The following is an 18,540-nucleotide window of genomic DNA, read 5'->3' on the forward strand; positions in this document are numbered from 1 at the left end:
AGATAGAGTACATGACTTAGAGCCTCTCCTTGCATGGAGAGCCTGTCCCTGGAGTTTCTGATTGCATTAGCATTCTGCCAACAACCACATGTAGGTAGGAATACTGTTGCTGTCCATGACCAGGGAGAATAATCAGCCTCAGTTTTCCCCAGTTCTAAACCAGCCAAAGTAATTGGGTTTAATTTTAACTTTTTTAATGGCTTGGAATTAATAGAAGCAGCTGCTGTCCCACAGTGTGTAGGTGTCCTTCTCCAGAAGGCACAGACAAAAAAATAAATAAGTAAAAACCCTATATATAAAATAAACTATGAAAAATAAACAATAGAGTGTGTAGGACAAAAAGGTTAATTCAAGAATTGAGCAGTGTCTTTTCGTTATCAAAAATTCAGCTGGCAATATATAGCTCTGTCTCTCTCCTCCCACCACTAGTGCCCATCAGCCTCTGATAAGATGGTAATCTGATTAGACACCGTGTATAAAAATGTGTTGCCTGTATCTGAGCACTCCCTCTCTCTCTTTTTCTCCCCCTCCCTGTGACTCACCAGGAGATTAGCTGTGACAAAGTGTGGGGAAAGAAAAGAATAGATATGCTGGTGACAGGAGCACCATTATAATTATTTGGGGGAAGATAGGATTAGAATTAGGAGTGGGTCCTGTTTGCCTAAGGAGGGTGGATTTATAATGTGGGCATCCATGCCAACTGCCTGGCTGTGCCAGACACTGGAGAAGAAAAGGAGGGGGCCAACTGGCTCAAGCCAGGTGGTGGTCTAGGTTATTCCAGCTAAATGTAAACTAAAGGCCACATGTTAGCATGGATGACAAACCAGAGATTCAGCTGCCCTTATGAACGGAAGAGGGATGAAGTCTTACCTTAATTTCATATATACCTGGAAAACTGTTGCTTCCCATCCCTGGGTCAGTGAAGAAGGAAAATGAAGACTGTTTCTGCAATTGCAATTGTTGGCTGAATTTCAGTAAGCACAGCCTTGGTATGGTGGGGAGAATGTGTTTATCAGTCAGATAATAGTGTACATCAAATAGGTAACACCTTATTAATATATGGAAGGTGATTAATATATGTTACCCCCTTTGGGAGTATTTGAGTGACTTTGTCTTGCATACCTCCTTTAGAATTTACAATCTGAAAAAATTGTTATTTTCCTTTCTGCTAATATGAAGAAAAAATGTGTCTAGTGTCTAGAAAGAATGTGGGATTGGTGGGGAAATTGGAGGGGCAGAGGAACCATAAGAATCTATGGACTCTGAGAAACAAACTGAGGTTCTAGAGGGGAGGGGGGTGGAGGGATGGTTAGCCTCGTGATGGGTATTAAAGAGAGCATGTACTGCATGGAGCACTTGGTGTTAATACGCAAACAATGAATCATGGAACACTACATCAAAAGCTAATGATGTAATGTATGATGATTAACATAACATAATAAAAAAAAAAAGAATGTGGGATTGGAACTCATCTATCCATATCCATATTTTTCTGCTAGATTAAAGAGGAAATGGGGGGGCGGAGCAAGATGGTGGAGGAGTAGGAGACCAGGATTTCGTCTACTCTCAGGAATTCAGCTGGGTAGGGATCAAACCATTCTGAACACCTACAAACTCAATAGGAGATCGAAGAAAAGAATAGCAAGAACTCTCTGAACAGAAAAGCGACCACTTTCTGGAAGGTAGGAGGTGCGGAGAAGTGAATCCAAAGTGATATTTGGGAGGATAGACGGTGGGGGAGGGGCCTCCAGCAGCCGCTTCTGGCAAGTGATAGAGCCGCGGAGCACAAAATCGGAACTTTTAGAAGTCTGCTCCACTGAGGGACGTTGCTCCAGTGGCTAAGCGGGGGGTGGAACCCTCATGGGACAGTGTGGTCTCAGGACCCTTGGGGTCACAGAAAGACCGGGGGTGCCTGAGTGCGGCAGAGCTCCCAGGTGTCCGAGCGGGGAAGCCGGCTGCAGAGACGGAGCCGAGGAGCGGGCTCTCAGCTCGGGGTTGCCATAAACCGTGATCCGCGGCAGAGTCGGGCCACTGCTCCTCCAGCAGGGACCCAACAAGTGGCAGATCTGGGGAGACTCCCCTTCCTCCCCTGGGAGGAGCAGCGCGGGAGCGCACTGCAGGGATCTGCTGGGTTTGGAGACTCCACACCGAGTCAGGTGCCAGAGATAGAAACGCTCGGTCACAGGCTGGGTGAGCACGGAGTGCGGCCAGAGACTGGGGAGACGGCAGTGACTGATTGCTTTTCTCTGGGGGCTCACAGAAGAGCGGGGCCCTGAGTTCTCGACTCCTCCAGGGCAGAGATTGGGAGGCCGCCATTTTCACTCTTGGCCTCCAAAGTGGTACGGAAAGCTTGCAGGGAACAAAAGCTCCTGAGAGCAAAGCCCAGCAGATTACTTAGCCCGGACCGGAGAGGGTGGGGCAATTCCACCTCTGGCAAAAAACATTTGGGAACCACGGCAACAGGCCCCTCCCCCAGAAGATCAGCGAGAACAGCCAGCCAAGACCAAGTTTACCAATCAATGAGAACGGCAGAACTCCAGCGCTAGGGGATTAATGCACATAGAATTCATGGCTTTTTTACCATGATTCTTTAGTCTTTCAAAGTTAATTTTTTTTGTCTTTTTTTTTAATTTTTATTTTTCCCTTTTTCAACCAATATCTTATCAATCCCTTTTTTAAAAAACACTTATTTTTCAGTTTTAGAGTCATATTCTATCCCTTCATAGTAGTTACCCTTATTTTTGGCATATATATATAAGTTGTTCTCTCTTTAAAATTTTGAGATAGTTTCTTCTAACAGATCAAAATATACCCTAAATCTCTAGTGTATGGTTTTTTTCTACTCTCCTGCCTGATCACATTCTCTCCCTTTTTTCTCTCTTTTTTAAATCCTCTTCTTTCTTTTTTCAAACAACTTCTTATCAATTCCTTTTATAAAATTTTTTATAATTTTCATCTTTACAGTCATATTCCATCCCTTCATCATATCAACCCTTATTTTTGTACATATATAAGTTTTTCTTTCTTTAAAATTTTGGGAGGCACTTTCTTCTAACAGAACAAAATACGCCCAAACTCTAGTGTGTGGCACTGATCTATGCACCAGCCTGATCATATTTGATCATATTCTGTTTTTTTTTTTGTTTTGTTCTGTTTTTGTTTGTTTTTTTCTTTTCTTTTCTTTTTCTTTTCCTTTTTTCTTTCTTTTCCTTTCTTTTCCCCTGGCTTCAGGTCTTTTCTGATTTGTTTAGAGTATATTTTCTGGGGACGTTGTTACCCTGTTAGCATTTTGTTCTCTCATTAATCTATTCTCCTCTGGACAAAATGACAAGACGGAAAAAATCACCTCAACAAAAAGAACAAGAGGTAGTACTGACTGCTAGGGACCTACTCAATACGGACATTAGCATGATGTTGGATCTAGAGTTCAGAATCATGACTTTAAAGATACTAGCTGGGCTTGAGAAAAGCATGGAAGTTATTAGAGAAACCCTTTCTGGAGAAATAAAAGAACTAAAATCTAGCGAAGTCGAAATCAAAAAGGCTATTAATGAGGTGCAATCAAAAATGGGGGCACTGACTGCTAGGATAAATGAGGCAGAAGAGAGAATTAGTGATATAGAAGACCAAATGATGGAAAATAAAGAACCTGAGAAAAAGAGAGATTAACAACTACTGGATCATGAGGGCAGAATTCGAGAGATAAGCGATACCATAAGACGAAACAACATTAGAATAATTGGGATCCCAGAAGAAGAAGAAAGAGAGAAAGGGGCAGAAGGTATATTGGAGCAAATTATAGCAGAGAACTTCCCTAATGTGGGGAAGGAAACAGGCATCAAAATCCAGGTGGCACAGAGAATCCCTCTCAAAATCAATAAAAATAGGTCAACACCCCAACATCTAATAGTAAAACTTACAAGTCTCAGAGAGAAAGAGAAAATCCTGAAAGCAGCTCGGGAGAAGAGATATGTAACCTACAATGGTAGAAACATTAGATTGGCAACAGACCTATCTACAGAGACCTGGCAGGCCAGAAAGGACTAGCATGATATATTCAGAGCACTAAATGAGAAAAATATGCAGCCAAGAATACTATATCCAGCTAGGCTGTCATTGAAAATAGAAGGAGAGATAAAAAGCTTCCAGGACAAACAAAAGCTAAAGGAATTTGCAAACACGAAACCAGCCCTATAAGAAATATTGAAAGGGGTCCTCCAAGCAAATAGAGAGCCTAAAAGCAACATAGACCAGAAAGGAGCACAGACAATATACAGTAACAGTCACCTTACAGGCAATACAATGGCACTAAATTCCTATCTTTCAATAGTTACCCTGAATGTAAATGGGCTAAATGCCCCAATCAAAAGACACAGGCTATCAGATTGGATTAAGAAACAAGTCCCATCGATATGCTGTCTGCAAGAGACTCATTTTAGACCCAAAGACACCCCCAGATTTAAAGTGAGGGGGTGGAAAACAATTTACCATGCTAATGGACACCAAAAGAAAGCTGAGGTGGCAATCCTTATATCAGACAAATTAGATTTTAAACCAAAGACTGTAATAAGAGATGAGGAAGGACACTATATCCTACTTAAAGGGTCTATCCAACAAGAAGATCTAACAATTGTAAATATCTATGACCCTAACATGGGAGCAGCCAATTATATAAGGCAATTAATAACAAAGCAAAGAAACACATTGACAACAATACAGTAATAGTGGGGGACTTCTTTAACACCCCCCTCACTGAAATGGACAGATCATCTAAGCAAAAGATCAACAAAGAAATAAAGACTTTAAATGACACACTGGACCAAATGGACTTCACAGACATATTCAGAACATTCCATCCCAAAGCAACGGAATACACATTCTTCTCTAGTGCCCATGGAACATTCTCCAGAATCGATCACATCCTAGGTCATAAATCAGGTCTCAACCGGTGCCAAAAGATTGGGATCATTCCCTGCCTATATTCAGACCACAATGCTTTGAAACTAGAACTCAATCACAAGAGGAAAGTTGGAAAGAACTCAAGTACATGGAGGCTAAAGAGCATACTACTGAAGAATGAATGGGTCAACCAGGAAATTAAAGAAGAATTAAAAAGATTCATGGAAACCAATGAAAATGAAAACACAACTGTTCAAAATCTTTGGCATGCAGCAAAGGCAGTCCTAAGAGGAAAGTATGTAGCAATACAAGCCTTTCTCAAGAAACAAGAAAGATCTCAAGTACACAACTTAACCCTACACCTAAAGGAGCTGGAGAAAGAACAGCAAATAAAGCCTAAACCCAGCAGGAGAAGAGAAATAATAAAGATCAGAGCAGAAATCAATGAAATAGAAACTAAAAGAACAGTAGAACAGATCAATGAAACTAGGAGCTGGTTCTTTGAAAGAATTAACAAGATTGATAAACCCCTGGCCAGACTTATCAAAAAGAAAAGAGAAATGACCCAAATCAACAAAATCATGAATGAAAGAGGAGAGATCACAACCAACACCAAAGAAATACAAACAATTATAAGAACATATTATGAGCAACTCTGTGCCAGCAAATTAGATAACCTGGAAGATATGGATGCATTCCTAGAGATGTATCAACTACCAAAACTGAACCAGGAAGAAATAGAAAACCTGAACAGACCTATAACCACTAAGGAAATTGAAGCAGTCATCAAAAATCTCCCAACAAACAAAAGTCCAGGGCCAGATGGCTTCCCAGGGAAATTCTACCAAACATTTAAAGAAAAATTAATACCTATTCTTCTGAAACTGTTCCAAAAAATAGAAATGGAAGGAAAACTTCCAAACTCGTTTTATGAGGCCACCATTACCTGGATCCCCAAACCAGACAAAGACCCCATCAAAAAGGAGAATTATAGACCAATATCCTTGGTGAACATGGATGCAAAAATTCTCACCAAAATACTAGCCAATAGGATCCAACAGTACATTGAAAGCATTATTCACCACGACCAAGTGGGATTTATCCCTGGGCTGCAAGGGTGGTTCAACATCCGCGAATCAATCAACGTGATACAATACGTTAACAAAGAAAGAACAAGAATCATATGATCCTCTTAATAGATGCAGAAAAAGCATTTGACAAAGTACAGCATCCTTTCTTGATCAAAACTCTTCAGCGTATAGGGATAGAGGGTACATACCTCAATATCGTAAAAGCCATCTATGAAAAACCCACAGCACATATCATTCTCAATGGGGAAAAACTGAGAGCTTTCCCCCTAAGGTCAGGAACACAGCAGGGATGACCACTCTCAGCACTGCTATTCAACATAGTATTAGAAGTCCTAGCCACAGCAATCAGACAACAAGAAGAAATAAAAGGCATCCAAATCGGCAAAGAAGAAGTCAAACTCTCACTCTTTGCAGATGATATGATACTTTATGTGGAAAACCCAAAAGACTCCACCCCAAAACTGCTAGAACTCATCCAGGAATTCAGTAAAGTGGCAGGATATAAAATCAATGCACAGAAATCAGTGGCATTCCTATACACCAACAACAAGACAGAAGAAAGAGAAATTGAGGAGTCGATCCCATTTACAGTTGCACCCAAAACTGTAAGATACCTAGGAATAAATCTAACCAAAGAGGCAAAGGATCTGTACTCAGAAAACTATAAAATACTCATGAAAGAAATTGAGGAAGACACAAAGAAATGGAAAAACGTTCCATGCTCATGGATTGGAAGAACAAATATTGTGAAGATGTCAATGCTACCTAGAGCAATCTACACATTCAATGCAATCCCTATCAAAATACCATCCACTTTTTTCAAAGAAATGGAACAAAGAATCCTAAAATTTGTATGGAACCAGAAAAGACCCCGAATAGCCAGAGGAATGTTGAAAAAGAAAAGCAAAGCTGGCGGCATCACAATTCCTGACTTCAAGCTGTATTACAAAGCTGTAATCATCAAGACAGTATGGTACTGGCACAAATAATAGAGAGGTATATATGGTATGATTGTGAATTTGTTCAGTATGTACATGCATGTGTGTGAGTGTGTGTGTGTGTGTGTGTGTGTGTGTGTGCTTTGCTCACTCACATATGCATGCATGACTGGATCTGAGGATGTGAGTTACAGGGTCCCTTCACACATGTGGATGCCCTCTTCAGTCATCAGGATGGACCCAGGATGATGGTTTGTTCCAAGACCTGGATCAGCCTTTAGTTTCTAGGTCCTGAGAGCATACACTCCAGGTCTTGAATCTCTACATCTCTGGCAGAATCAAATGTTGGACTATTTCCTTTATGAAGTCTTCTGGGGAGTCATGGACAAATTTCTCCTTAAGAACAAACATTCTTGACCCCATCTTCATTTTCATCCTATCATTGGGATAAAAGGAATAACCTTAGAAGATGGTTGTGAGGATTAAAGGACTTAATACATCGTAATGTACTTAAATTATACACAGGGTCAATGATATGTATACATATTAGGAATTATAATTGTAATAACTATTATCATCATTGTTGTATTGTTTTCACTGATATCTCAGACTAACTGTATTAAATGGAATCAGAAGGCTGCCTTGTCTAACCTAACATCAACTATAAGAACTTATTTTATGGGATCCCATAAAGCTTCCCATGTTCATACTCCCCTGTAACATGGACCTTTCTACTTTCCCTTCACCAGTTGAATGCTAAAGAGTCTCTATACTGAACTAAAATCTACCTCCCTATGATATCTACCATTTATCTTCAGAGATGAGTCTTCTTTTCCTTTTATCATAGCTTTTTTAAAATAAGCAAGTATTGTTAACTTCTCTGTGCCATTTCTAGTGAGAAAGAGAGGAAAAAGGTGACACTCTTCCTGTCTTCAAAAACTTACCCTTTAGGGGCACCTGGGTGGCTCAGCCGTTAAGCGTCTGCCTTCGGCTCAGGTCATGATCCCAGAGTCCTGGGATCAAGCCCCGCATCGGGCTCCCTGCTCTGCGGGAAGGCTGCTTCTCCCTCTCCCACTCCCTCTGCTTGTGTTCCCTCTCTCGCTGTGTCTCTCTCTGTCAAATAAATAAAATCTTAAAAAACAAAAACAAAAACAAAAAAAAACCAAAAAGCCTACCCTTTCTTTGAAGAAGTCTCCATTTACTTTTGGTGTTCATTGTTAAGGAATATACCAAGTTATGAAACTTATTTTAATATTATATGTTAAAGTAGAGAAAAAATTAATGAAAATTGAATGGTCAGAGAAGGATTCAGAGAAGAAGTGTGTTAAAGGATAAACATTTATTTATACATTGTTTTGTCCATTAATTAACTAGTTCATTTAAAAATTATTTTAGCCTTGACAATCTACCTTATACCACATCTGTGAGTAGCAGTTCACCAAGTAGGTAAGATGGCAAGGAAGGCAGTCCAAATGGAAAAAAGATCAAATACAAAGAGATCCCATAGAGGTATGGGAGGAATGGCATAAAATTGTGTTAGGGAGTTGTGAGTAGCTCAGTATGAATGAAATAAAGGGTTCAAGGAGGAAGAAATGGCTGATGATACCAGATCACAGGAAGATCTCAGGCAGCCTTGTGGGCTAAACCAGAATTAAAGATAGGGAGCTGTTGGGGCGCCTGGGTGGCTCAGTCGTTAAGCATCTGCCTTCTGCTCAGGTCATGATCCCAGGGTCCTGGGATCAAGCCCCGCATCGGGCTCCCTGCTCTGGGGGAAGCCTGCTTCTCCCTCTCCCACTCCCCCAGCTTGTGTTCTCTCTCTCTCGCTGTCTCTCTCTGTCAAATAAATAAAATCTTTAAAAATAAATAAATAAATAAAGATAGGGAGCTGTTTGAAGAGTCTTTAGCAAGAGAGTACTGTGAGAGCAGATTTTTCTGGAAGCAGAAATAAGGCTATGAGCTGGATGGCAAGGGGGAAAAGGAGAGTGGTGTGGTACCATAGGGATTATGAGCACAGACTTCAGAGTCTAATACAAGCTCTGTGGATTACTAACCCTGCCACTTCGGGGAATTTTTTTTTACCTCTCTGAGCTTCAATTTTCTTGTCTGTGTAAAAGGGATGTTAATAGCCCCTGGCTCATGGGGTTATTGTGAAGTTTAAATGAAATGCATATAAAACATTTAACATGATGCCTGAGACATAGTAAAAATATAATAAGCAAAATAAGAGATAAACCAGAAGTGCATTACAAATGAGAGAGACATTTTTCCTACTTAGTACCAGCTTTATTTTCCTCTCTTCCTTGTGTTACTTGAAAGTCCTCATGAATTTGGCCTACTGAGCGCTTCTCAAACAGATTTTTATTTGTATTCTTAGCAGAGTCTAGAAAATCTAAGCCCTGAGCAGCATCTCAGCTTCCTTGAATGATTACCCCAGGGCCCATTACCTTCACTCTGTCTGCAAATCAGGTTAGGCATCCAACCCACTCAGGAGAGGAGCTGGGACAGCTGCAGGCATTAGATGAATTCTCTTGATAGCACATAATCAAATTTGGTGGAGATGGCAGGCTCTCAGAGTCAAGTTGCTAAACTTGGCTAGAATAGGAGAAAACTGGGGTGATGGAATTTAAAGCATGGACCCTGATCGGATATACTAGTAAATGAAGAGTTGAGAACATCAGCATCATAACCCGAGGGGCCTATCACTGTAGGAATCACTAGCATATGAAGACATGCTCACCTTGTGCTCAGGTCTGCGAGCCAGGGTCTGAAGCCAGTATCGCAGACCACTGATGAGAGACCTCCAGGCCACTTTCAACTTGAATGCAAATCTGGAACCCTGAGACTAGGTTATTCCACCAGCCTCACATTCTTGCATGTTCAGTCACGTCACACATGTAGACAATTACCTGTTCTTTCCATAGCCTCCTCTCTGCACTGGTCTGATCTTGGTTTTCCACTGTTTCTTTCTCTATCCAAAACTTACCACCTTTTCCTCTGAAACTCAGCTTTATGGTTAATAATCTCACTTGGGTTCTCAGTCTTTTAGTCCACTGCTTCCTTTACCTCTTCTCTTAATCAAACAATGCTTGGTGCTTGATATTTAACAAATGTTTGCTACATAAAACAATGAAGTAAGACCTGATATGGAGGCCATTTTTCCCCCCATTACCCTCTCAAGCGCTGCTCATTCTCTTACTCCACATACAGAAATATCAGGAGGAGATGACTTTTCTCTTCACTCCCCATGCACCTTCCAGGCCATTATTTCTGTCTCATCACTGGTAGCCTCAACATTTCAAAATAGGAAGGTCTAGGGTAGCAAGCTGGTTAGAAAGGAGGAGTGCCTAGGAGGGGCTTGTCTTAAAGTTAGATTTGCATTATAAGAAGACTGTTGTTATCTGCATATTTATTTGTGGTGGCTTTGGGAGTAAGAGGCAAATGGATTCTGTTGGTGGGCCCAAGCACATCCGTAGACAGCCTTTGATACTACCACTGACATTTATGGTGCAAAGCCCTGTTCCTTTGTTGCTTATGCTCTTCTCTATACCACTCCGCCCTCCTCAGCACTTTCAGGTTCTCAACCATTTTAGACTTTATGTCCCATCACTTCAGCCACTTTTTTCTAATACAGTCAAATCTGTCTTGTTATCTACACCTGTGCAGCTAACTCTCCTGTCCTTCTGTCCAGTATCATCGATTCCATGCACTGGCACAGTCATGATGCTTAACTTCTTTCACTCACTTGAAAGGTACCCTGTGACTTCAGGATAATTTTTAAATTCTTTAACATGGTTTATAGGGTCCCTTTCCAGTCTGACTTCTGCCTTCCTCTTCAGACACATTTCTCATGATTTCCCTTCTCACTCTTTGTGCTTCAGTCATGATGAATTCCTTTCAGTTCCAACGTTTTACTTGTTCTCTCTTGCCTCCTGGCTTTTGCACACACTCATATCTGGAATGCCAGAAGTTCATAACTTACCAAGAGGGATTATGGAGGAGTGTTCTAGGTACTGGACTTGGAATCATACAGAAACAAATTTGAGTCTCAGCTCTATCATTTACTTGTTCGAGATCATGGGTAAGCTCCTTAACTTTTATGAGCCTCCGCGACCACATCTGCAAAGTGGGATAATACCCACCTTGAGATATGAGAATTAAATCAGGTACTGAATGAGCCCCAGAAACAACCCATACTGTGTATGTTCTGTTCATTCCTTCCATTCTCTTTTCCCTCATTCTTCCCTCAATCCTTCTTTTCCTTTTTTCCCTCCTTAATTTTTGTCTTCCCCTCTCTGCTTTTCACTTAATGTTTGAGTGAGATTCATAAGATCCAGGGCTACAGGCAAACAATACAAGCTGCCATATGTACAGAATTAGTGTCTTGCAACCTCTGCTCTTCCACAGGAAGCCCACAGCCTTACTTCCCACCCTGGCTACTTAGGCAGCCTCAGAAGGACACCAAGGTAGAAGCAAGATTCTGCAACAAACTACATGTTACAATGCTCTGGGAGCTCTTAACAATTTTCTTCAGGATTTTGTACCTGGAGCCACCACCAATCTTGTTTTTTTCTCAACCTCATCACCTATACCCTCCTCCTCACACTGTCCTCTACATACTCCTGTGTCTCATGGCTTCTCAGTTAAATGCCAAGCCCCTACAGGTGAGCCTTGCATCCTTCACCCACTGTGCCAGTAACCCTCAGAAACATACCTGCCTCTAAGGAGCTTCCAAACTGATCCTAGTGGATAAGACTTATGAAGCCATCAATAAAGAAGCAAGAGTTACTGCAAAATGTGGGAGCTGAACGGGCCTGGAATTGTCAGTGGATGATAATAGAAAAGGCACAGTTTGAGATGGGTGTTGTAGGATCAACAGGATTTTGAAGGCACAGAAATGAAAGGCATTCACTGCAGGAAAGCAGTGTGAATAATTTGGATGTCATACAGCATGAGAGGGTATAGTGAGCCTACGGTGTGGATGAATGCAAAGAAGTTATGGGAATTATGACTGGAACATTTTGCCTTTTCTCATGTATATGTTTCAGAGTTCCTTATTGGAGAATGAGCGTGATGACTTAGCAAAATGGCCTACACAGTATATTAGAAGTAGTATTTCCCAAAGCGCTTCTGTAGAAAATTAGTGTCATGGAATGTTCTGTAGGAAAACAATAATAATAAAGAAATGTTGAATATTCTTTCCTCCCCTTGAATATTTACAATGCATATTAGCTTATTTTAAAAAGGTCTGAATTAGCCTTATAATACAAAAACCTGACTTCCCTAGGAAAAGTAGGCCTCCCCTGTTTATTTCAGTATAACATCACAGTCTTTAGTTGCCCTCAAGGCACTTTAAGAGTCTGTAACTATATCGTATATTTATTTTTAATATTTCATTGACTGCTTCCTCACCAGAGTATAGACTCCATGAAGACAAACATGTTGCCTATCTTATTTACCATTATACACCAAGAATGTATTACAATGCCTAGGCATATAATAAGTGCTCAAAATAAGAGTAAACAATGACTAAAATCTTTGTTCAACTTTGCATTTTCCAAACAGCTAATAAAGGGTAGGACTGGAGTTTGAACAAAGTGCTGCCAAATCCTGGTCTCCTTTTGACCATAGATTGTATGGTTCTTGTTCCCAGGCACCACGTGGAGTTCTTGATGTTACAGTTATTACCTTTTGAAGCTTGAATGATTGTCCAATATGCCCACATTTTTTTGTTTGTATCTTTCAGGCAAAGGCTGCCACCTAAAAATGTTTACTACTACCGGTGCCCGGACCATAGGAAGAATTATGTGATGTCCTTTGCATTTTGTTTTGACCGAGAAGAAGATATTTACCAGTTTGCTTACTGCTACCCATATACATACACACGCTTTCAGCATTACCTTGACAGCCTGCAAAAGAGAAACATGGATTACTTCTTTCGGGAGCAGCTGGGTCAGAGCGTGGTAAGGCCTACTCAGAAATAGGCAGCCTTGGGGGAGGAGCTTAGTAATGAGTTTTTATAGAATGCAAACAATGGATATTATGCTTTGTATATGCTCTGGAACTTTTAAGTATAATTATTTTTATTGTGCTATTCTTTGCCTCTGTGGCCAAGAGGAAGTCACAGAATAAGATATGAGACAGATGCTTGTCCTTCTGAATTGAAGCTGATAATGCTCTCTAACAAAATACAAAAACTCTGGTGAGAAAAGAAGGAGGCTCCTACCAGGTGTTACAGGCCTGTTAAAGGCATGAAAGCATTTTATGAGTGTGAGCCTCTGAGATAAAAAATACATTTGTCTTTTAATGAATTCAACTTGCCTGCAGTGCAGGTTAGCAAGTGGTGTGCAGTTTGGTTGTGCTGCCCACAATGTGTTCTGTCTCTGCCATCCATCAGTTCCCAACACTTCTTCCCTCCCAGGTTTAGTTCTCTGGGTCTGGAGATTTCAGTCTTACATTCTGAATTATTTCCTATTGCTGGCATAACAAATTGCCATGAACTTGGTGGCTTACAACAACACAAATTTATTATCTTACAGTTCAGGAGAAGTCTGAAATTGGGCTAAAATCAAGGTATCAGCAGGTCTGCCTTCCTTTTGGAGGTTCCAGGAGAGAATTCATTTCCCTGTTCTTTCCAGCTTCTAGAGGCTGTTTGCGTTTCTTAGCTTGTAGTTCCCTTCCATCTTCAAAGCCAGCAATGGCTGGTTGAGTCTTTCTCACGCTGCATCACTCTGACACTGAATCTCCTGCCTCCCTCTTTTACTTATAAGGACCCTTGTGATTATGTTGGGCTCATCCAGACTATCCAAGATAATATCTCTATCTAAAGATCTTTAACTTAATCACTTTGGTAAAGTCCCTTTTGTCATATAAAGTAATATATTCACAGTTTTCTGGGATTAGAACGTAGACGTTTTGGGAAAGGGGTGCATTATTCTGCCTACTATTGTTCTCTGTGGTCAGTGATACTTCAATTACTTGTAATGAATAAGCAGGTGACAAATTGTTTTTATGTTTCATTCTTTTTTATTTAAACTTCTGTGTTTAAGTTTATTTTTACATTTTTTTTTAATTTTTGAAATTTTATTATGTTATGTTAGTCACCGCACAATACATCATTTGTTTTTGATGTGGTGATCCACGACCCATTGTTTTCATATAACACCCAGTGCTCCATGCAGTACGTGCCCTCCTTAATACCCATCTCGGGGCTAACCCATCCCCCCTCTCCCCTCCCCTCTAAAACCCTGTTTGTTTCTCAGAGTCCATAGTCTCTCATGGTTCATCTCTCCCTCCGATTTCCCCCGCTTCATTTTTCCATTCCTTCTCATAATGTCCTCCATGCTATTCCTTATGTTCCACAGATAAGTGAAACCATATGATAATTGACTTTTTCTGCTTGACTTATTTCACTTAGCATAATCTCCTCCAGTCCCATCCATGTTGATGCAAGAGTTGGGTATTCATCCTTTTTGATGGCTGAGTAATATTCCATTGTATATATGGACCACATTTTTATCCATTCATCTGTTGAAGGGCATCTTGGCTCTTTCCACAGTTAGGCCATTGCGGACATTGCTGCTACGAATATTGGGGTGCATATGGCTCTTCTTTTCACTACATCTGTGTCTTTGGGGTAAATACCCAGGAGTGCAATTGCTGGGTCATAGGGTAGCTCTATTTTTAATTTTTTGAGGCACCTCCACACTGTTTTCCAAAGTGGCTGTACCAACTTGCATTCCCACCAACAGTGTAAGAGGGTTCCCCTTTCTCCACAACCTCTCCAACATTTGTTGTTTCTTGCCTTATCAATTTTTGCCATTCTAACTGGTGTAAGGTCGTATCTCAATGTGGTTTTGATTTGAATTTCCCTGACGGCTAATGATGATGAACATTTTTTCATGTGTTTGTTAGGCATTTGTATGTCTTCTTCAGAGAAGTGTCTTTTCATGTCTTCTGCCCATTTTTTGACTTGATTATTTGTTTTTTGGGTGTTTAGTTTGAGAAGTTCTTTATAGATCTTGGATACCAGCCCTTTATCTGTAGTGTCATTTGCAAATATGTTTCATTCTTTAAGAATTGTGGATTGTGCCCCTAAAATAGGCATATTGAGTACTTTAAAGATCCTAAGTGAGGATATTGGTGGAATTGGCAGAAAATACTATACTCGAGGTTCTGATATGTGTTGGTGGAAAAATGGATTCTGCCCAGTGACTGTGAGTTCCACCTAGAAGGGAGTCCCACTGCTAAATAAAAGTTTTCAAGAGTAGGCTGTTTAAAAGACATAGAGTCTGGTCCAGGATACCCCCAAAAAGGAGAGAAATAAAGAGGGCTTGTGTATGGCTCAGGTACCTGAGAGTCAAATCTGATCTCAAAAGCTAGTGGTCATGATGATATTCTTATAGTCTGAGATTCTCTATGCACTTAGATTTTCCTAAACCGTCTTCCCAACAGTGCTTCTGGTGGGTGCATGGGTATCTGGTGCCTATATATTTCGAACTGAGAATTGGGGCACATGGTGTATCAGTCAGCATGCTAACAGGAAATAGGTGGCAGCCTCATATTAGGATAATTCGAGGAGGGCTTAATAAATGGGCTATTTACAAGATGTGAGCAGTGTGTAGGGAAACCACAGGGTATAGTGCATTTCCCTGGGGCTAATAACAGTTCAAAGGGTGTGAAGGGAAGGAGTGGTTACCAGAACCCAATAGTAAAGAGTCATATAGTGGGCCACCTTGAGTGGAACATTGAGTGACCTTCAGATAAGGAACAAAGTTAGCCTGAGATGACCCCAGAAAGAGGGAGGTGAGAAAAATAAGTACATAGAAATATAGTAAATACAAAGAAAAATGAATACACAGAACTCATTCTCCTACTTCCCTCTGATTTCCTGCTAGGGGTCCTTATTGACCAGCCCAACCAGAAGTCAGAGGACAAGAGATCCCATTGATGTAATCCATACAGATAAGCCACCCTGGTCAGAGAAAATGGAGAAAGGCAGAGAGTGAATGTAGCAAGACAAATAGAACATATTAAGCACATATAGATTGATCAACAATTTATTACTGGAAACAGTGAGATTATCTGAGATAAGACTGCCAGAGAAATTCTGAGATGAGTGTTTGCCAGACATATGAATTGTGATATGAGTTAAGACAGTGATAAGTTCATTCAATACTTGTGACTCTTAATTTTAAGGGCAGGATTTGTATATTTCATTCCTGTGTCCACCCAAGCCGCTTCTTAGATTTATGCCGAACAGAATGGAGGTACATACTGAATGGCTATTACATAGATTATTGAATGAGTGGAAGAATGAATCCAATGTGGATCCAGGATGGAATTCTACCATCACATCTGTGTTTTAGGCAGTAGGATGAAGAAGATATGGGGAGAAAGAAGAAGATGCAGTTAGATAGCATTTTCTCTTCTATCCCATTTCATAGAACTCATACCCACCCTTCTCTAAAGTAAGGATGAGACATGAAGTCTTTGTTCTGGGTGACCATGTCTCCAGCTAAAAATTGGCAGTCCTGTAGATATATAGGAGAACTGATATTGAAGGACAGCCTGATATCTCTGCCACAGGAAGCCTAAATTTCGTTTTCAACTCTAATACCGAATTACTCATATGACCTTGAATATTACTTACCCTTTCTGCAGAAAAGTTTTTCATCTATAAGATGAAAAAGTTAGACCTGAATAGTGTTTTCAAATTATTCTTTGAGGAACTCCTTGGGGAAAAAAAGAGAAACAAGTTGAGACCCTTGTCCTACTTCAGACTTTATGAGGGGCACTGAGGGATATAAAACAAATCTTGGTGTTCTTCCAGAAATGTATTCTATACCTGAGGAAATAAGACATATTCAAACAGAAATAATATTTTTAAAGTATATAATTAAGGATCTCACGAGTTGTTTAGAGAGTTAATGGTCAGACTAACCATCAGGGAGAAGATAAGGCTTTAAGCTGAGTCTTATAAGATGGGTAGGAATACTAAATATAGAGTTGGGGAGAAGGCAGTCCAGACAGCAGGATATAGCTAGAGTCATTGCATGGTGACAGTTGGTTAGAAGTCTGGTTTGATTAGAGTAGGGAATCTTCCTACTAAAAGATTGGGATAAATAGGAATATCAGGGCCAAATTCTAGAAAGCTTTAATTGTCATATTAAGGAATTGGGGGGGGACACAGATGTGGGGTCACGTACTTTATGCATATTATCTTGCTTATTTCTCACAATAGTTTTATGGAGTAGGCAAAATTATCCCAGTTTGGGGATAAATAATCTAAGTCTAAAAAGATAAGTTACTTACCTAAAGCTATATGGCTAGTTCATGTCAGAGACAAAGTTTAAACCCATGGCTTCTACCACCACATCCTGGCATTTTGATGGACCACTGACATTTTCTACATTGGACCAATTGAGAGCCTCAGTAGATTTTTGGAAAAGGGATGACCTTATCCAAAGCAGCATCTTAAGAAATTAAAGTTAGTGGAAGTGCAGCGTATACCTGGGCTGGCCAAACTAATTTAGGGAAACTCTATGGGTTGGACCTCAAAGCAGATGCCAGAGACTTTAAGGCTTTCTGGCATACTTTTACAGTCAGGACAATTCTTCATTACCAGGGTGTTTGGTATGGCTCATGTCTGAAGGCACCACTATAATTAGTTAATCCTTATTCCAATTTGGAGGGAGGATAATTATAAGTGGGAAGGCTAAACATGCCAACATCCAGATCTCAGGGAAAGTAGGCAGAAAGCAAGATTTTGAGTAGTGCTGGAACTATTAATCACCATGTCCATAGCTACTATTGCTACTAATTATGTCATCTGAAGTGGCATCTTATTTTGTTATTCACTACTGACCCCATCTAACCTCACCAAACAAAATCCCTTTGAATATGCATCAATGCTGCAATCTGACATTTAAGATAAATATATCATGGAAAAGATCTTTTTTTGTTCCTGTTGTCTTAATTGTTCTTATTCTTGTCTTTATTGAGGTATAATTAATATACCATATAATTCATCCATTATAAGGGTACAGTTCTGTGATTTTTAGTGAATTTGTAGTTTTACATTATCACCACAATCCAGTTTTAGAACATTTCCATCATCCCACAGGTACGGGGAACACAAAGTTTGGGCAGTTTTCAAGTCTGCCCTGGCTTTTACTTTCCCTTCTGTGTTGTGTTTACCATGAGCATTTGTGCAGCTTCAAGTTGTTCAAGAGTGTATGACTGGCTTGAGCCTTCTCAGGTCTCTACTGAGCCTGCACCCAGTCTCAGCCAGGAATATGTTTGTCCCAGCTATGCAACTGCAGGCCCTCCTTACTTGCCAACCTCTGTGATGAATGTTTCCACAGACAATACTTCCAGGTGTGGGCACTGCCCACTCTTCCAAATTGAGTCCTTTGACCATGACAGAGAAACTTCCAATCCTCCTTAGAGTATGGCCTAACCTAACAGACCCCTGCATTCACCAAGCTTGGGGGAAGATGGAACAACCACAGCACATCACAGATTCCCATTCTTATTACCCAAAGTTCAGCAGTTTTTTAAGCATAACGGTTTTGAGATTGTTGTATGTCTTTGGTCAATTTCCAAAACACTGA

At 40.4% G+C, this 18,540-nt stretch overlaps 1 protein-coding gene and 1 long non-coding RNA gene across 7 annotated transcripts in view; one reads left to right on the forward strand and one right to left on the reverse strand.

The window, feature by feature from the left end:
- LOC118544703 (BEN domain-containing protein 5) overlaps window positions 1–18,540 on the forward strand; it is a 1,415,283-nt gene that overhangs the window by 909,074 nt on the left and 487,669 nt on the right. For all 6 annotated transcript variants that reach the window (XM_078073180.1, XM_078073175.1, XM_078073174.1 and 3 more), the window contains one exon: window positions 12,672–12,888. In XM_078073180.1, the coding sequence (XP_077929306.1) occupies window positions 12,672–12,888 (217 nt within the window). The remainder of the gene's footprint in view (window positions 1–12,671; window positions 12,889–18,540) is intronic.
- LOC118544707 (uncharacterized) overlaps window positions 1–18,540 on the reverse strand; it is a 140,337-nt gene that overhangs the window by 47,053 nt on the left and 74,744 nt on the right. The window lies entirely within an intron of this gene.

Source organism: Halichoerus grypus, chromosome 5 (assembly GCF_964656455.1).
Source record: "Halichoerus grypus chromosome 5, mHalGry1.hap1.1, whole genome shotgun sequence".
In the NCBI taxonomy this organism is placed as follows: Eukaryota; Metazoa; Chordata; class Mammalia; order Carnivora; family Phocidae; genus Halichoerus; species Halichoerus grypus.